Raw genomic sequence first — 14223 nt, forward strand, 5'->3', positions numbered from 1 at the left:
TGCCTTTCACAGGCGCACACCTGTGCTCTTCCCCTTGCTACTCACTGTGCTGTGAGTTTACATCCCAAAACATGGTATTTCATAAGAAATAACTCTACAGTTTCATAGTAGAACAGGAGTTTGTGCCCACTGGCCTTAAAGAAGTCAAGGGACAGCTCAGACCCCCTCAAACAAGGACTAGGAGCTGAGCTGCCCTGGAAAAGAAGGTGCTGCGCCTGGCTGGAAAGAGTTCAGGGATTTAAGGAAGACACGTGGAAATGCCAGCGCACTCACAGAGACCAAGGTTTAGCTGTAGAAGTCCAGATCCTTTCCTGTAGTGTAACAGGGAAAAGTGGAAATTGGAAAAGAGGACAAAGACAATCCCAGGAGGGCCTTCAAGGTGGAATTGAAATGCACAGGGCTGTGGTGGGCCCACAGTTGAATGGCATGGTGAGACCCCGAATTACTGAAATCCTAGAATATTCAGGAAATGTCAGCAGATGTATATGGATATATTGCGATGGTTTGTTACATGAGCAATGGCTTCTAGCCATAGTCCCCACCATTACATAGACACACAAGTAGTTGTGCCAAACTTACTGCATACGTAAATTTATTTCATTCCATCTCTTGATTACATAGTATCTTAGACTGTAGTAAGAAATAACAGCTTAAAAAGTGAAATGTGTAAACTAGCCTTTAGCAGGGATTTAGTTGTTTGCCTTCATTAAGTTCATTCGGAGTCCTTAGTGACTTATGGTACATATCATTAGGAAACCTAATTTGGGGGTGGTTTTTTCTCCCTAAGTTCTACATATACCCTGAGTAATGCTATTGTAATACTAGTACTCTCTTAGCTAAAGAATTCATCAGGTCACTACTTGTGTGCTTACTATTTACCAGACTGGAAGTAGTCTGAGATTCCCAGAGGGGTTTTATGTTACCCAAAGTCTTGTATTTTACTCTCTGCTTCTGTTTTTTCTTCTTTTGTAAAATGAAAACAGTGTTATATGGGCCCAAAGCCCAGTGGAGGAGTCTAATGATTCAGTCTGAGCAAATTGATGGTTTGAATATTTTTTGAAGTTTATAGAAAACTGGAATTTCCATAGTAGAATTATGTTAATAAAAGAAGTAAATGGCTTACCAATGTAGCAGCATTCTCTCTCTCGCTCTCTCTAATAGTATATTTATTTTACAGACATTTATATGTAATATAATAATTTCATGTTCTGACTAAAATTATATGTACAGTATATTTTTGTCATATGCACTATAGCGTTCGTATGTTAATTTTTTTCAGATATTAAGGAACGATTCACAAATTATGTGCTTTTGCTAATAGTTTGTCTGAGAAACATGGAACAGTTTTCTTGGAACCCAGGTACGTAACTCTTAACAAATACAGTGCCTTCTAATTTTATTCTTGAACCAAAAATCATTCTTTTACATGGAATAAAATGAGTATTGCAGAAAACTTCAAAAAACTTGAGCTGTTCCACTCTGAGTATTAGAAGCACCTGTGTCAGCAGAATGGCCTGAGTATATTCTCTGTGCGCTGGTGGGATGCCATACCTGGTATGGTAGTCTTTGGCTCATCATTTCTTATAAACCACACAGCATCTCTAGTGCTCTGTACTCAGTGGGTGAGTAGACCCTTCTAACCCCTTTGTTTATTTCTTTAAATGTAGTATGCTGTGGTTATCTAAATATAGTCAGATCTCCTTCATTTTAGGGATTCACCAGAAGAACTTTTGCTCTTTCTTAACATTTGTCTTTTACCCACTTGCTGCCTGTTAACTAGCATTTTGAATAAGGATAAATTAAAGGAATATAAGGTAAAGCAGTGAATTTTGTTGCTTACATCCACCTCTGAATCAAGGCTGACAGGAAGTTGTCAAACTCCACGAACATCCATTCATTTAGCAGACGCTCTGAGTGGATGCTGTGTGCCGGGCACAGGGCTGGGCGCTGTGGCACATGTGGAGGGTGCTAAAATTGTGTCAGGCTCACAGGCCAGCAGAGGAGAGAGGCAGCTGTTGTGCAGTCTGGTAATGCTGAAGTGAGCTGGGTGGGAAATGATCACGTGCTCAGCTTTCTCCAGTCATTTAGTTTTTTTATGTCTGCAATTTTTTTTCAACCTTGTTCTTATGGTATGAGATCACGTTTTGCATTTCATTTATTACCCCCAATACTATGCATGTTATAGACATGTGATAACTTATTCTTAATTTATTTTGATTCATTGCTAGTTCTTAGCCGTGAAAAATCAGAAACAGACGTAAAATGAGATATGTGATCTTGGAAACATGTTTCCAGAGTTATTTTCTTGTAGAAGCTATAAGATCAAATGACATATTTTACAGTGGCTTAAGTTCTAATCTGAATAGATCCAGATGCTACCTGACTTGCGGCAGCAAAGCCCCTCTTCTACACATTCACCTGGATTCTCTGTGTACATGGGTTCTTGGTTTATAACTCAGTCAGCCAACAGGGTGTCCATGAGAGGCAGAGAAGTGAGCATGGGTGGCTGGTGCCAGCAGAGTACATGTGGGACCCAAAGCAGGGTTTTTGTGCCAAAGGACAGTAATCCCTAACTCTGCTGACAACTGGATGTCTGAAGTCATATTCTCACTTGTACTTGACTTTCAACAAATTTAATTTGCCTCCTTTGTCACTACTGTGATAGAGCGTATAATAAAAGGAACCCTCAAGTTGGTGAATTCATCTTTCTTTCACTCTTTCTTTAGTTATTTTAAATCAAAATACTATTTATGGAAGCTTGCCCTAAGTTCCCAAGATCATGAATAACATAAAAAGAATACTAGCTATTTTGTAGGCCAGGCAAATTGCTATACACTTTACATCATTATCTCATTTAATTCTCATGATGGTGATGTAGATACTTTTATTTTGTAGATGAGGAAGCTAGAATTTAGATGACTGAGAAACTTTCCCAAGGTCATATGCCAGCTAGCATCAGAGTTTATTGTTGAAAGAGGTCCCCTGATTCCCAAAGCCTCAGCATGATGCGGACTCACTCAACTGCCGTGCGACGTCAGCACGTATAGCCCCATCTGTGTCGTCGCCATTGCAGTCTTCAGCCACCCCAGCTTGAATTGCCATAGGTCCCTATCAGCATTTCTAACCTATTTCTTGCTCTGTTCCACTCTTATATCCTTCTTCTGGGTCTTAGGTTATCTGTTTGCATTTTTTATCAGGTCCTTGATACTGAATTGACATTTTAATAAATGTGGTAAAGGTGAGCAAACTCGACAAATTATATCTGTGTGACGGTGAAATAAATGATTGATCAATATCTTTGTCATAGTAATCAAAGAGGGGAAAAAATTGTTCCGTTGACCTGAGCACACGTCCCTGCCAACTATTTGCTGTCACATTGGGGCAGCTATAGAATTAATGGATTTTAAAATGAGCCTGCCTGATTAGTCATGCCACCAGTTCACTGGCTCCATGAAGGCAGGTCCTGCCCCTCAAATCATGCCTGGCACCCAGAAAGTACAGAATATTTGTTGAATGAATTATCCTTTAACTTGATAAAGTATGGCTCTTTTGATATTTAACTGAATGCTAGTTCTATCTCTGTTATTGTTTATTGAAAACAGTTTAGTTTTGCTCTGTGGAGATTTCGGATTTCTGTGGTATCCTGTGGTGTTATGGATTCTGTTCATATTAAGAGATTTAATTGTCTCTTTTTTCCTATACTTTATAGATCATCTTTGGGTGTTGTTTCCAGATGTCTGTATGGTGATTGCATCAGAAATTGCTGTGGATATTGTAAAACATGCGTTTATCACCAAGTTCAATGACATTACTGCAGATGTATGTATTTTAATAATTCAATGTTGAACGTTGACTTCTGCTACTTAATCTTGTAAAATCGTAGAATGACAAGTTTAGGTTTGCATTTATGAAGATAATAAAAGAGTACTACTACTTAAAAGTTAGACTTACAACTTTAAATTTCTAAAAATTATTACATTACTGAAAGAAGGTTTTTTCAGTATTGAATAGCGCTGCTTCCATACTTTTGGGTGGCAGTGTTGATTGCCCAGTAGTTGATGTCAGTGTCACTAACTCACAATCATTAAAAACTGTTAATACTATCATAATCTCTTAAACATTTTAAAACCACATTGTTTCTATTTAAAACGTTAGACTATCAAAACTATTCTCTCTGCTTGGATTTTTAAAATATTTTATATTTAAAATGAATTCTTCTGTGATTATGAATAGGTCTATCTCTGGTGAGTTCTAGAAGACAAGAGCCTATGTTTTTCTGGTGAAAGCATTTGATGAAACTTTGAGAGATTTGTTTTATATTGTAACCAGATATTCTGTAGAATTTCCAGAAATAGATATGTGGCTATAGGCTCCTTGTATACAAAGCATAAGAGTTTCCTAGTGCATTCTTCATTCCTACTCAGTCCCAAAATGAAAACTAATTTCAACAGTTTTCTAGATTTTACTTGTACTTTGTCTTACTCTGATACTTACTGTTTTATTGCAAAAGACAAAGATTTAAATCTAATGGAGTTGCAACTACTACAATATGATGATTTGATTATAGGTTTCTTAATGCTTTAATATACTTGAATAAAATATGATCTTACACTTTTTTGTAAAACACTGACAAAGTGGTTTCCCCATTTACTCTCTTAGCTTCCTCAATCCAGAATGATTCCCTTTTCATGGGATCATTTTCTCAGTATCTGAAATCAAAATTAATAGGCATGATTCAGCCACTTGGTGCAGTTTTTAGTGGAAATGACAATTTACAAGTGCCTTCATAACTACTGTGTTCTCTCAGTTTTATATCTTGTTCAGTGTCCATTTTTCTAAGGAATCAGTATCATTAGACATATAGTAATAATAATTTTTTAAACTTTTCACTTAATGTAAAATTTCAATTTTTTTAATATATATATTACATTACTTAAAATAGCCATTATTCCCAAAATTCTGAACTGTCAGGATCATAATCATTGAATGTTCATCTCTTTGAAAAGAAACCTTTAAAAGGCCCATGAACGTAGCAGTCGGGGGAGTTGAGGCTCTGTTTTACCCTACTGTAGGAAAACAAATAGAGAGACACCACCCAGAGGTCTGCTAGGTTGTTAGCACCTTTTTCCTGCTTAATTATTAAGCATTTTCATCTACAAAGTCTAAGTCTTTCCTCATTATATATTTGTGCTATGTTACTTAATATTGCATTCTTATTTGTCCTTAGGTCTACAGCGAATATAGAGCCAGCCTTGCTTTTGATCTTGTTAGCAGCCGACAGAAAAATGTGAGCATTATATCAAAGACATAGTCTGAAATTAACTGAACAGTGGTTTAATTTAGCATGGAATATTAGTTAAGAGAAAGTTGTGTAACTCCTACTTATCCCCATTCTAAATATTTAGAAATTAAAAATAATATTAACATTGAATAGGGTATGATTTTTACAACATTGTAACAGTTGTACAACTTTATATTTAAAACTTCTTATGAACATTTAGATTCCCACATCATTTTACTAAATTACATAATAGGTGCCAGGTTCTCTGCTTGCTCATAGCTCCACCTGTTTAGAACATTTGGTGGTGATGAGTGAATAGTACTTTTTGAATGCTGTTTAAATTCCTTAAACCCTTTTCCTCTCCCTCTGTCCAGGCGTATACTGATTACAGTGACTCTGTGGCACGGAGGATGGGCTTCATTCCTCTCCCACTAGCTGTTTTAGTAAGTCTGTACTTTCTTCCCTTTTTTATGATGAGATAGCCATCATTATAGAATGTTAATAAATAGATTATCAGTAAGTTTTTTCAGAAGGACTTGATATAAAAATTAAAGGTAAATGACTTCAAAGGAAATTTTGTTTTAAATTTTAGCGTTATTCTTTTGGATTTTGAGCTATCCAATAGATAAGTGATATTAAGAACTGTTTTATGTAATGGCTTTCCTAACAATGAGAATACTCATTTTTGCCTATTCATTTGGCAAAGATTTTTCTTTTTGAATGGAAATACCTGGTGGGAGGCATTGGCGTGGCCACAGTAACACATACTGGTGGAAATATGAGTTGATCCCATACTTCTAACGGGCAGTTTTGACAGTATTATGCTTTGATGCAGTAATTCTAGTTCTAGGACTTTATCCTATGGAAATAGTTTTAAAAAAACAAGGCCTATGATTTATAGGCAAGGTTATATATTGCAGTGGCATTTATGGTAGTAAAAGTTTGGAAACAAATGAAACAGATTGATTAATGGTGTGCTCAAATGAAGAAATATTCTGTATCTAATAAAGTTACTACTTTTAAAAATTCTTCTGAAGTTTTTACAATGACAATTTCTACTGTTAGACTTAGGAAATAGCATATATTTTTTAAATATCAGCATTGAAATTTACTAGATCAACCAAAAAATAGTCATCAACTTTGAATATTTTAATGAATTGCTCAGAACAGCCTTGCAGAAAGTTACTAGTCACATGAGTCTGTGATAACATTCATTAAGAAGATTTGCTGGCTGTACCTATATTTGATTATATTCCTTGTTGACTGCCTATTCTCAGATCAAAAGAAATGCAACCATCTTCTTGCCAAAGGACATCTAGAGTTCTCCTGTAGATGCAAAGCCTCAGGGAGATGTATAAAGAAGTTGTAGGTCATGCCCACTGTATTTTAGATCAGCTTGCCTGACTTTTTTAGAGGATGGATGATTAATCAGTTTAATGTTATTCAAATTTCAGTGTGACTCTCCAGACAACCACATCCTAAATGTTTTCAATTATATTAGTAACTTGTTTCTTACATAATAATGTAACTTTCTTTTGCTTGGATAAAAGAACTCTTAGTATTTTGGAAAAGCAGAGGATTTTACAGAGTAAAATTATTTGTTAAAGTTTTAAGAGATTGATAAAATAAAATATTAAATTTTTCTACATTTGTTCTTACAACTGGAAACATACAGTGTGAGGATATACTTAGGTTGCCTAACTGATTAGAAAAAGCGTTGGTTCAAATAGTTAGATTTAAATGTGGCCCTGTATTGCCAAATAATAATTGACTATCTAATAACTTATTTGCTAGAAATCTTTATTTATAATAAGTATGAATTTTTTAATTTAATATTTTTACATTTTCCTCCAGCCTTTATTTTTCAAGTGAGTTTTTATTGTTGTTATACCAAAGGTTTCAGTTTAATTAGTAATTGATTAATAAAACACTTCTGGAATGCTTCTTGTATTTTCCAAGAGGATTACCCAGTTATCTGATAATCAAGCAGGTTTTCTTCTGCAGTACTTTTCTCGAAGAGCTCCACAGTGACGCTGGAGCTTTGCCAGATATCCAGGAGCCTTGAGGAGTATTCCGAGGCCTCAGTAATCCAGTTAATTCTTTAATTAAAGCCCAAGAGTGGCAATGTTTCTTTCTAAATGTCACCTTAGGTCCTAAAATGAATTCATATCCAAAAAAAGTAAGAGAAATCATGTAGTAAGGTCTCATGGAAATTAAATATTGGACTTACGTATCTTAAAGTTACCTAATAATATACTAGATAAAAAATGAAGTCATTTAAACCTTGAAGGTGATCATTGGTTTGCCTGTCCTGTTCTTGAGAACATCCTAGAGCCACGTTAACCTCCATCACAAATGTTTGTACAACATGTCCTTTTCCCTTAGAGATTGGGACAGAGATGAGGATGAGGACTTCTAGATCAGTTTTCTTATAGTGAAAGTTTATTAACAAATGACAGTCCATTCCCTCTACCTCCTCCCAATTGTTGTTTTGTTAAAAGCATTTTAAAAATATCGTTTAAGCTGTATCTTGTAATATTTATTTAAGACACCCTAATAGACCCTTCCATTTGATGATAGCATTACTAGATCAGGTCAGTTATTTTCCCTGATTTCCATTTCCTGATTAGAGCATCGCCAGACCCTAATACATGGGCACGTGATTAAGCTGAGCCTGTACGTGTAAACCTTTCCCAGCGACGGGTCCCCCCAGATTTATTCAGCAGACTTCCATGGGATTTCTGTGAGATAAGTAAGAAATAGGTGTTTAACCATAACTATCCAAAAGAGACAAATTTTCCCACCTTTAAGTAATTAATTTTGTAGTAGTATTTAGTGGTTTTGAACAGTACAAACCTCCTAAGGTTCCCTGTTCTCTCCACTCCCTACGAGTGAGTCACTGGGGGTTTTTTAAAAGAGTCAAAGAACAAAAGACAGAAAAAGCAAGAGTAAGGGACATGCACACGAAGTGGTTCCAGCTCTGGTAGGGGCATGTGTGCAGGATGAATCCATTTGTCCTCCCAGAATCATTTTTGATTTTAAAAATCAGCAGATTTGCACCTTTCTCTGGTACAAATAGACGTCATCCATGCACGAGGTGTAATGCCCGACTTCAGAGAGTCCACAGCAGTTGAATGTTGTGTTAGCCACATGCCTCCTGCACATGCCTGATGGAATCCAAATCTGCCGCAGAAGTCTCACAAGCAGCCAGATTGTGGCAGCAATCGACAAATCTAGAACTGCTTACTTGGATTTAGACAGAGGCCCAGGAGTGTGCCTAGAGTGTTAAGATCAGCATGGAGAAGTCTTTATTTAAATATTAACTAATAATTCTGTGGTTGTGTGTTTTGTTTGTGTGTTTTGTTGTTTTGGTTTGTTTCTGGCTAGCTCATCAGAGTTGTAACAAGCTCAATTAAAGTGCAAGGAATCCTGTCTTATGCCTGTGTCATACTCTTCTATTTTGGGTAAGATTAACTATTCTTGAATATGTTTTTGGTTATTCAGTAAAGTATAAATGCAAGATGTAATGGAAGTTAATAGCAACCAAATCATACTTCACCCATTCCAGCTGTCCCAGGGGCTCCCTGACAGCTTGTACCTCCACATGTATTTGTGACTCAGTGAATTCTGGTTAAATTAAATATTTGGTAGTAGTATTAATAACCCTTTAGATTTTATTTTAATCTTTAGTGAAATCATTTACATAAAGCCCTTTTTACTTAGGATTTAAGTTTCACTTGTATTTTCTATTATAAAATAAAATCCACCATTGCAATCACTTTTCTATGTTCAAAATGTCTTTGAATTTCTACTATTTGCCACAGTCATTACTAGCATGCTCTAGACCTGTGCCATGTAAACCCAGAGAAGATGCAGAAATGTAGTTTCCCTGTACATGACATGCCGACTTTTCTCTGTAGATGTGTTGGTCTCGTAGCTTACTCTCTGACTAGAGAGACAAACGGTAACAAGTAAACAACTAAAACAATTTAAGGGAGTAGCAAGTGGTATGAAGAAAATAGCAATATAACATGCTCTTTTGAGGGGCTGGCCCCATGGCGAAGTGGTTAAGTTCACAGGCTCCACTTCAGCAGCCCAGGTTTCAGATCCTGGGCACAGACATGGCATTGCTCATCAGGCCATGCTGAGGTGGTGTCCCACATAGCACAAGCAGAAGGACCTACAACTAGAATATACAACTGTGTACTAGGGGGCTTGGGGGAGAAAAAGAAGAAAAAGAAAAAAAAAAAGATTGCCAACAGATGTTAGCTCAGGTACCAATCTTTCAAAAAAAAAGTTAAAATGCTGTTTTTGCCATTGTTAGTTTTTCTCAAGAAGTGAACTTAAGATAAAGTAGCCCAGCCTAGCTTCAGATTTCTTAAAAAGAAAAAAGGGACCCTGTCCCCACACTCACTTGACCTGTGGCAGGTGCACCGTGTAGGAGCTATGCCCAGAGTGTCGTGTGTGAGATGGTCCGAGCTGAGTATCTCTTGAGGAAAAACATGGGAGGGAAGCCTAGCAGTAATAACCTGGGTGGGAGATTTACTCAGAATCTTATTCCAGGATGAGGTCTGCCTTCCAGAGACTTTGGAGGTGGGCCCAGTTTTGTGTTTTGAGTGTGTTTTCTGCACTGCTCTCTGCCTGGTACCTGGCACATGGCAGCTGCTCTGGAAGCTTCTGTCGCAGGAGCACGGGCACAGTCACTTGTGGTTGTCTGCACTGAGCATCATGAGGCATGACTATGCTTGCGACACCTTCAGAGCCATGCAGCAGTACGCTCATGTCGGTAAGACCCACCCACGGCAGGATAGGATTCTGATCAGGTCACATACCCTTTACTGTTTTCCATCTGAATGAACACGTAAATCCTTTACTTTATTAGGTTAACTCTGTTCAGTTTTTTGACATTAAAAAATGTAAGATGCTTCTTTTCTGGTACAAATGCTCACACTGCCCTCAGAAGTTCTTCCTAGCGTCGTGCCTTGTTCATCAAGTGGTATTGCTATAATTGCTCCCATCCTTGTTTAACAAGCTAATTAGTCTCATATTTTTCTTTTGACATAAACAAATCAGGACGTGAAGCCTGTGTATGCCACGTCTGAAAACCTTTATTTGGTTACAGTTGCCTGTACACCATTCATCAAAGTAGATTAAAATCTGAATTGTGTAGAATTCACCACCTCCCCCAACCCTCACCCCCGTCACCTCGCTCCAGCCTCTCCCCACTTCTCCCCCTCGATAGTCCAGCCAGGCACGCGCGCTCACTGACCTTTCCACTCTACTGATTGGTTCTGATTATCCTCTCCTCCTTCCAAATCCTTCTCCGAGCCACTTTGTCCCTGAAGCCTTCTTTATCTTTAACCTCACCAAGCCCAGGAATCTCCCTTCAGCAAAAGCAAGTCAGAATTCAGTGGGGCCTCCTTAAAATGCCTCCCGTGCCTTCCCGCCCACTCCCAGTCTCAGCCTCCTGCCCCCCAGACTCACTCTTGCTTGCTGTGGAAGGAAGGCTTGTAGCCCTTGCTCTCACTGTCCGCTCAGCCCTGCTCAGGGAGCGCCTGCTCAGTGCCAGGTACTGGTCCTGGAGCTGTGAAGGGTCACCCAGAAAGAAGACAGGCGAGTGCCCTACCTTCGTGTCACTGAAGGTCTAGTGGAAAAAAGACAACAACCAGAGAGACAAATTGCTGTGAAATGACAGTTGGCAGCAAGCCTCAGGAAGAAGAATATGGTCATGTAAGGACACGGAGAAGGACAGAGCTGGCTGCCTTAGAGCGGGCTGGGGAAGCCTCCCGGTGAGCTGGTGTCTCAGTGGAGACTGGATGGAGGAAGGGAGGGTGAGCTGGTGTCTCAGTGGAGACTGGATGGAGGAAGGGAGGGTGAGCTGGTGTCTCAGTGGAGACTGGATGGAGGAAGGGAGGGTGAGCTGGTGTCTCAGTGGAGACTGGATGGAGGAAGAGAGAGAGCCACACAGATGCCCAGGAACAGAGCAGGCTTGGCAGCGAGGACACAGGACAGGCCTCACACAGAGAACAGCGGGGAGCGGGGCGGCTGGAGCACAGGGATCCAGGCAGGATGGGTGGGAGAGGACCCAGTCACCGCGGGAGGGGCCTGGGTTCTGCTCTGAGGGAGCGGGAGTCACTGGAGGATTCTGAGCAAAAGAGGGCTGGGTGCAGCTGGCTTTGCAAGGCCTCTCTGGCTGCTGTGCAGTGTCAAGAGGAGAAGCCGTTACAGTCACTGCAGGAAAAGGGAGCCATGGCTGGAACTGGAGCAGTGGCAATGGAGTGGGAAGAGTTTGTCGATTAGGTGCGTGTTTTGAAAGCAGAACTGGACAGGACTTGCTGATGAATTGATTGGGTGTGCGGTGTGAGGGAAGAAGAAGAATCAAGTATGGTTACAAAGTTTGGGGCCCAAGCAATTAGGCAGTGGGCTTGCCGTTTACTGTGATGGGGAGGCCTGTGACATGTATACGTGGGGTTTTGGTTTTGGGAGGTTTGGGGTTGCCATCAAGAGTTCTGGTTTGAATTTAGTAAGTTTGAAATCCTATTAGCTGTCCCCTAGGTGGTGTCAGGGAAGCCGTGGAAGGTATGAGTAAGGAGTTTAGAGGAGAGCTGGGGCTTGGGGTAAATTTGGGAGTGTATGCGCGCAGAAGTCCTTGTGGCCGTGGGTCTCTGTGAGGCCCTCAGTGTTTGCATCCTTCGTCCTGGGGTAGGGAGGCTGGGGGCTGTGAGGGAGGCCCGTGTGCTTCTTGCTTCGACCTCCTGTCAGGCCCGTTATGAGACTTGCCCACACTGACTTGTAATTTCCTGCTATTGCCAGGATTTCATCTCAGGCATAAGAAGCAGCGACCTGCTTCTTCACTTGCTGTGAAACTGGGAGTGAAGTCCTGGGTTCTGTGTCATTTAACAAATGGCCCTGGATGTGAGAAGATACCAATATGAAGAGGGGTTGTTTTTCTTTGTCAGAATTTTTTGCCAGATTTGTATCCAGTGCCTTAAAATATTATGTACCTTTTGGCCCAGAGATTCCACTTTAGTAATTATAGCTATCTAGGAATTTATCTTAAGGAGATACAGATTTAGCATAAATTTTTTTGATCAGAAACTTTTTAATAGAAGCAAATACTGGAAATAACCTAAATTTCCAGAAGTTAAGGGTTTGGGGGGCTTTGTTGTACAATAAAACATACAGTGAAATATTATAAGACCTTTAAAGTAATGTCAGCGAGGAACCTTAACTAGTGTTGAAAACTATTCATGGTATATTGTTAATGTAAAACAACGGTGATAATAAAATCGCAAAACTGGTTGACGCTACTATGTGCCAAGTCTGTTCTGAGCACCCTAGGGAAATCTTCTCCTTTATGGAGCAGGTGGTTCAGAAACTCACTCAGGTCCACTCAGGTTCTAAGCACTGAAGTCAGGATTTGAACTCAAACACTTGGACCCAGAGTGTGTGCTCTGGCTTTGAACTCCAGTCCCCTACTGCCTTGTAAAAGAGAACCCATTTCTGAACAGCGAAAAAGTACAAATCACTGTCTACTCAAAGCAAAAATGACAGAAAGATACTGTAGCAAATGTCACAGTGATTATCACCCGGTGGGGAGTTATAAGTTATTTTATTGTTTTCTGTTCATCTGCATTTACTAAACGTACTTGTTTAAATCGCGAGAATAAATGTTAAATAGTTTAGTACCAGGTAAGACTTCTAAGTAATAGAATTTCTTCTTATAACGAGAACTGAGGAATTTATCAAAATTTTCCCTTGTGGTAAAGAAGCCTCGGGGGGCTTGGACGTTGCATAAGGAGGTCACACATCTGAGACCTGGCCCTCTGACCCCTGGGCCCTCTGACCCCCCTGCTCATCCTCTTTCCCCCTTTCCACCGCCCTCGCAGCTGCTTATTAGCAATGGTAGTGGATGGCATTCACAGTGATTGAGATAAATCCCACCAATGGTTGGTTGTTTCTCTCTGGTTTTAGGTTGATATCCCTGAAAGTACTTAATAGCATCGTGCTATTAGGAAAATCATGCCAGTATGTGAAAGAAGCCAAAATGGAAGAAAAGTTGTTTAACCCTCCCCCAACCAACACTCCAGGCAAACCATCCAGTAAATCACAAAACAGATGTAAACCCTCCCAAGGTATGTTTGGTTCTCTTCACCGCTTCTCTGACGAGTTAATTGTCTGAACGGTCCCTAGTAAATTGTAAACTGTTGTAAATAGTGAACCACTGACTGTTCGGGCAATGGTTAGCTTTCAAGATCTGATTTCACTTTGCTTAGTTCTTTAACATTTGTATTGTAGCTCTCTTCACAGACACACTAACGCAGCTCTGAGTTTTTACCTTCATTTCTTGCTCAGTAGATGATTACATGGCAGGTCCAGGGAACACAGCAGGGGGAAGAAGGCAGAGTTTTATTCTGGATTATCGGGGAGAGGGGAAGAGAGCGAATAGTGAATATGCACTGTGTCAGGTGGCAGTAAGTGCTGGACAGATGGCTAAAGCAGGGGCGAAAGGCAGGTGTGGGATCCCAGGCAGGGGGCTCACGCACACATACAGAGGCCCCAGGCAGGAATGGGCTTGCCATGTCGAGGGACAGCTAAGGCCAGGGTGCTGGAGTGGACCCATCCCGGGGGAGAAGGGCTGGAGAGGAGTCAGAGAGGCCACCCAGGGCCCTGCAGGCTGTGTGAGGACCTTGGCTCCTACTCTTTGTGGGAAGGGACCATTGTAGGGCTTGGAGCAGAAGAGTGATGTGATCCAGCTGACATTTTAAAAGGATCTTTCTCAAGCTTTGTGGAAAACAGAATCAAGAAGGGCAAGCCCAGAGTCAGAGGCCAGAAGTGAGGCTGCCTGGCTCAGAGTAGGAGTCAGGGGTGTGAGTGAGAGAGCTGAACCAGATCCGGGAGAGATGTGGAAGAGCACAGGGTTTGCTGATGAGGTTGTGCAG

The 14223-nt window shown here is 40.2% G+C and overlaps 1 protein-coding gene across 1 annotated transcript in view; it reads left to right on the top strand.

The window, feature by feature from the left end:
* Positions 1 to 14223, top strand: part of TAPT1 (transmembrane anterior posterior transformation 1) — a 61780-nt gene that overhangs the window by 44439 nt on the left and 3118 nt on the right. Inside the window, exons 8-13 of the mRNA XM_044767787.2 lie at positions 1280 to 1360; positions 3710 to 3819; positions 5228 to 5287; positions 5656 to 5724; positions 8669 to 8745; positions 13256 to 13416. Of these exons, the coding sequence (XP_044623722.1) occupies positions 1280 to 1360; positions 3710 to 3819; positions 5228 to 5287; positions 5656 to 5724; positions 8669 to 8745; positions 13256 to 13416 (558 nt within the window). The remainder of the gene's footprint in view (positions 1 to 1279; positions 1361 to 3709; positions 3820 to 5227; positions 5288 to 5655; positions 5725 to 8668; positions 8746 to 13255; positions 13417 to 14223) is intronic.

This window comes from Equus asinus, chromosome 3 (genome assembly GCF_041296235.1).
Source record: "Equus asinus isolate D_3611 breed Donkey chromosome 3, EquAss-T2T_v2, whole genome shotgun sequence".
Taxonomy (NCBI): Eukaryota; Metazoa; Chordata; class Mammalia; order Perissodactyla; family Equidae; genus Equus; species Equus asinus.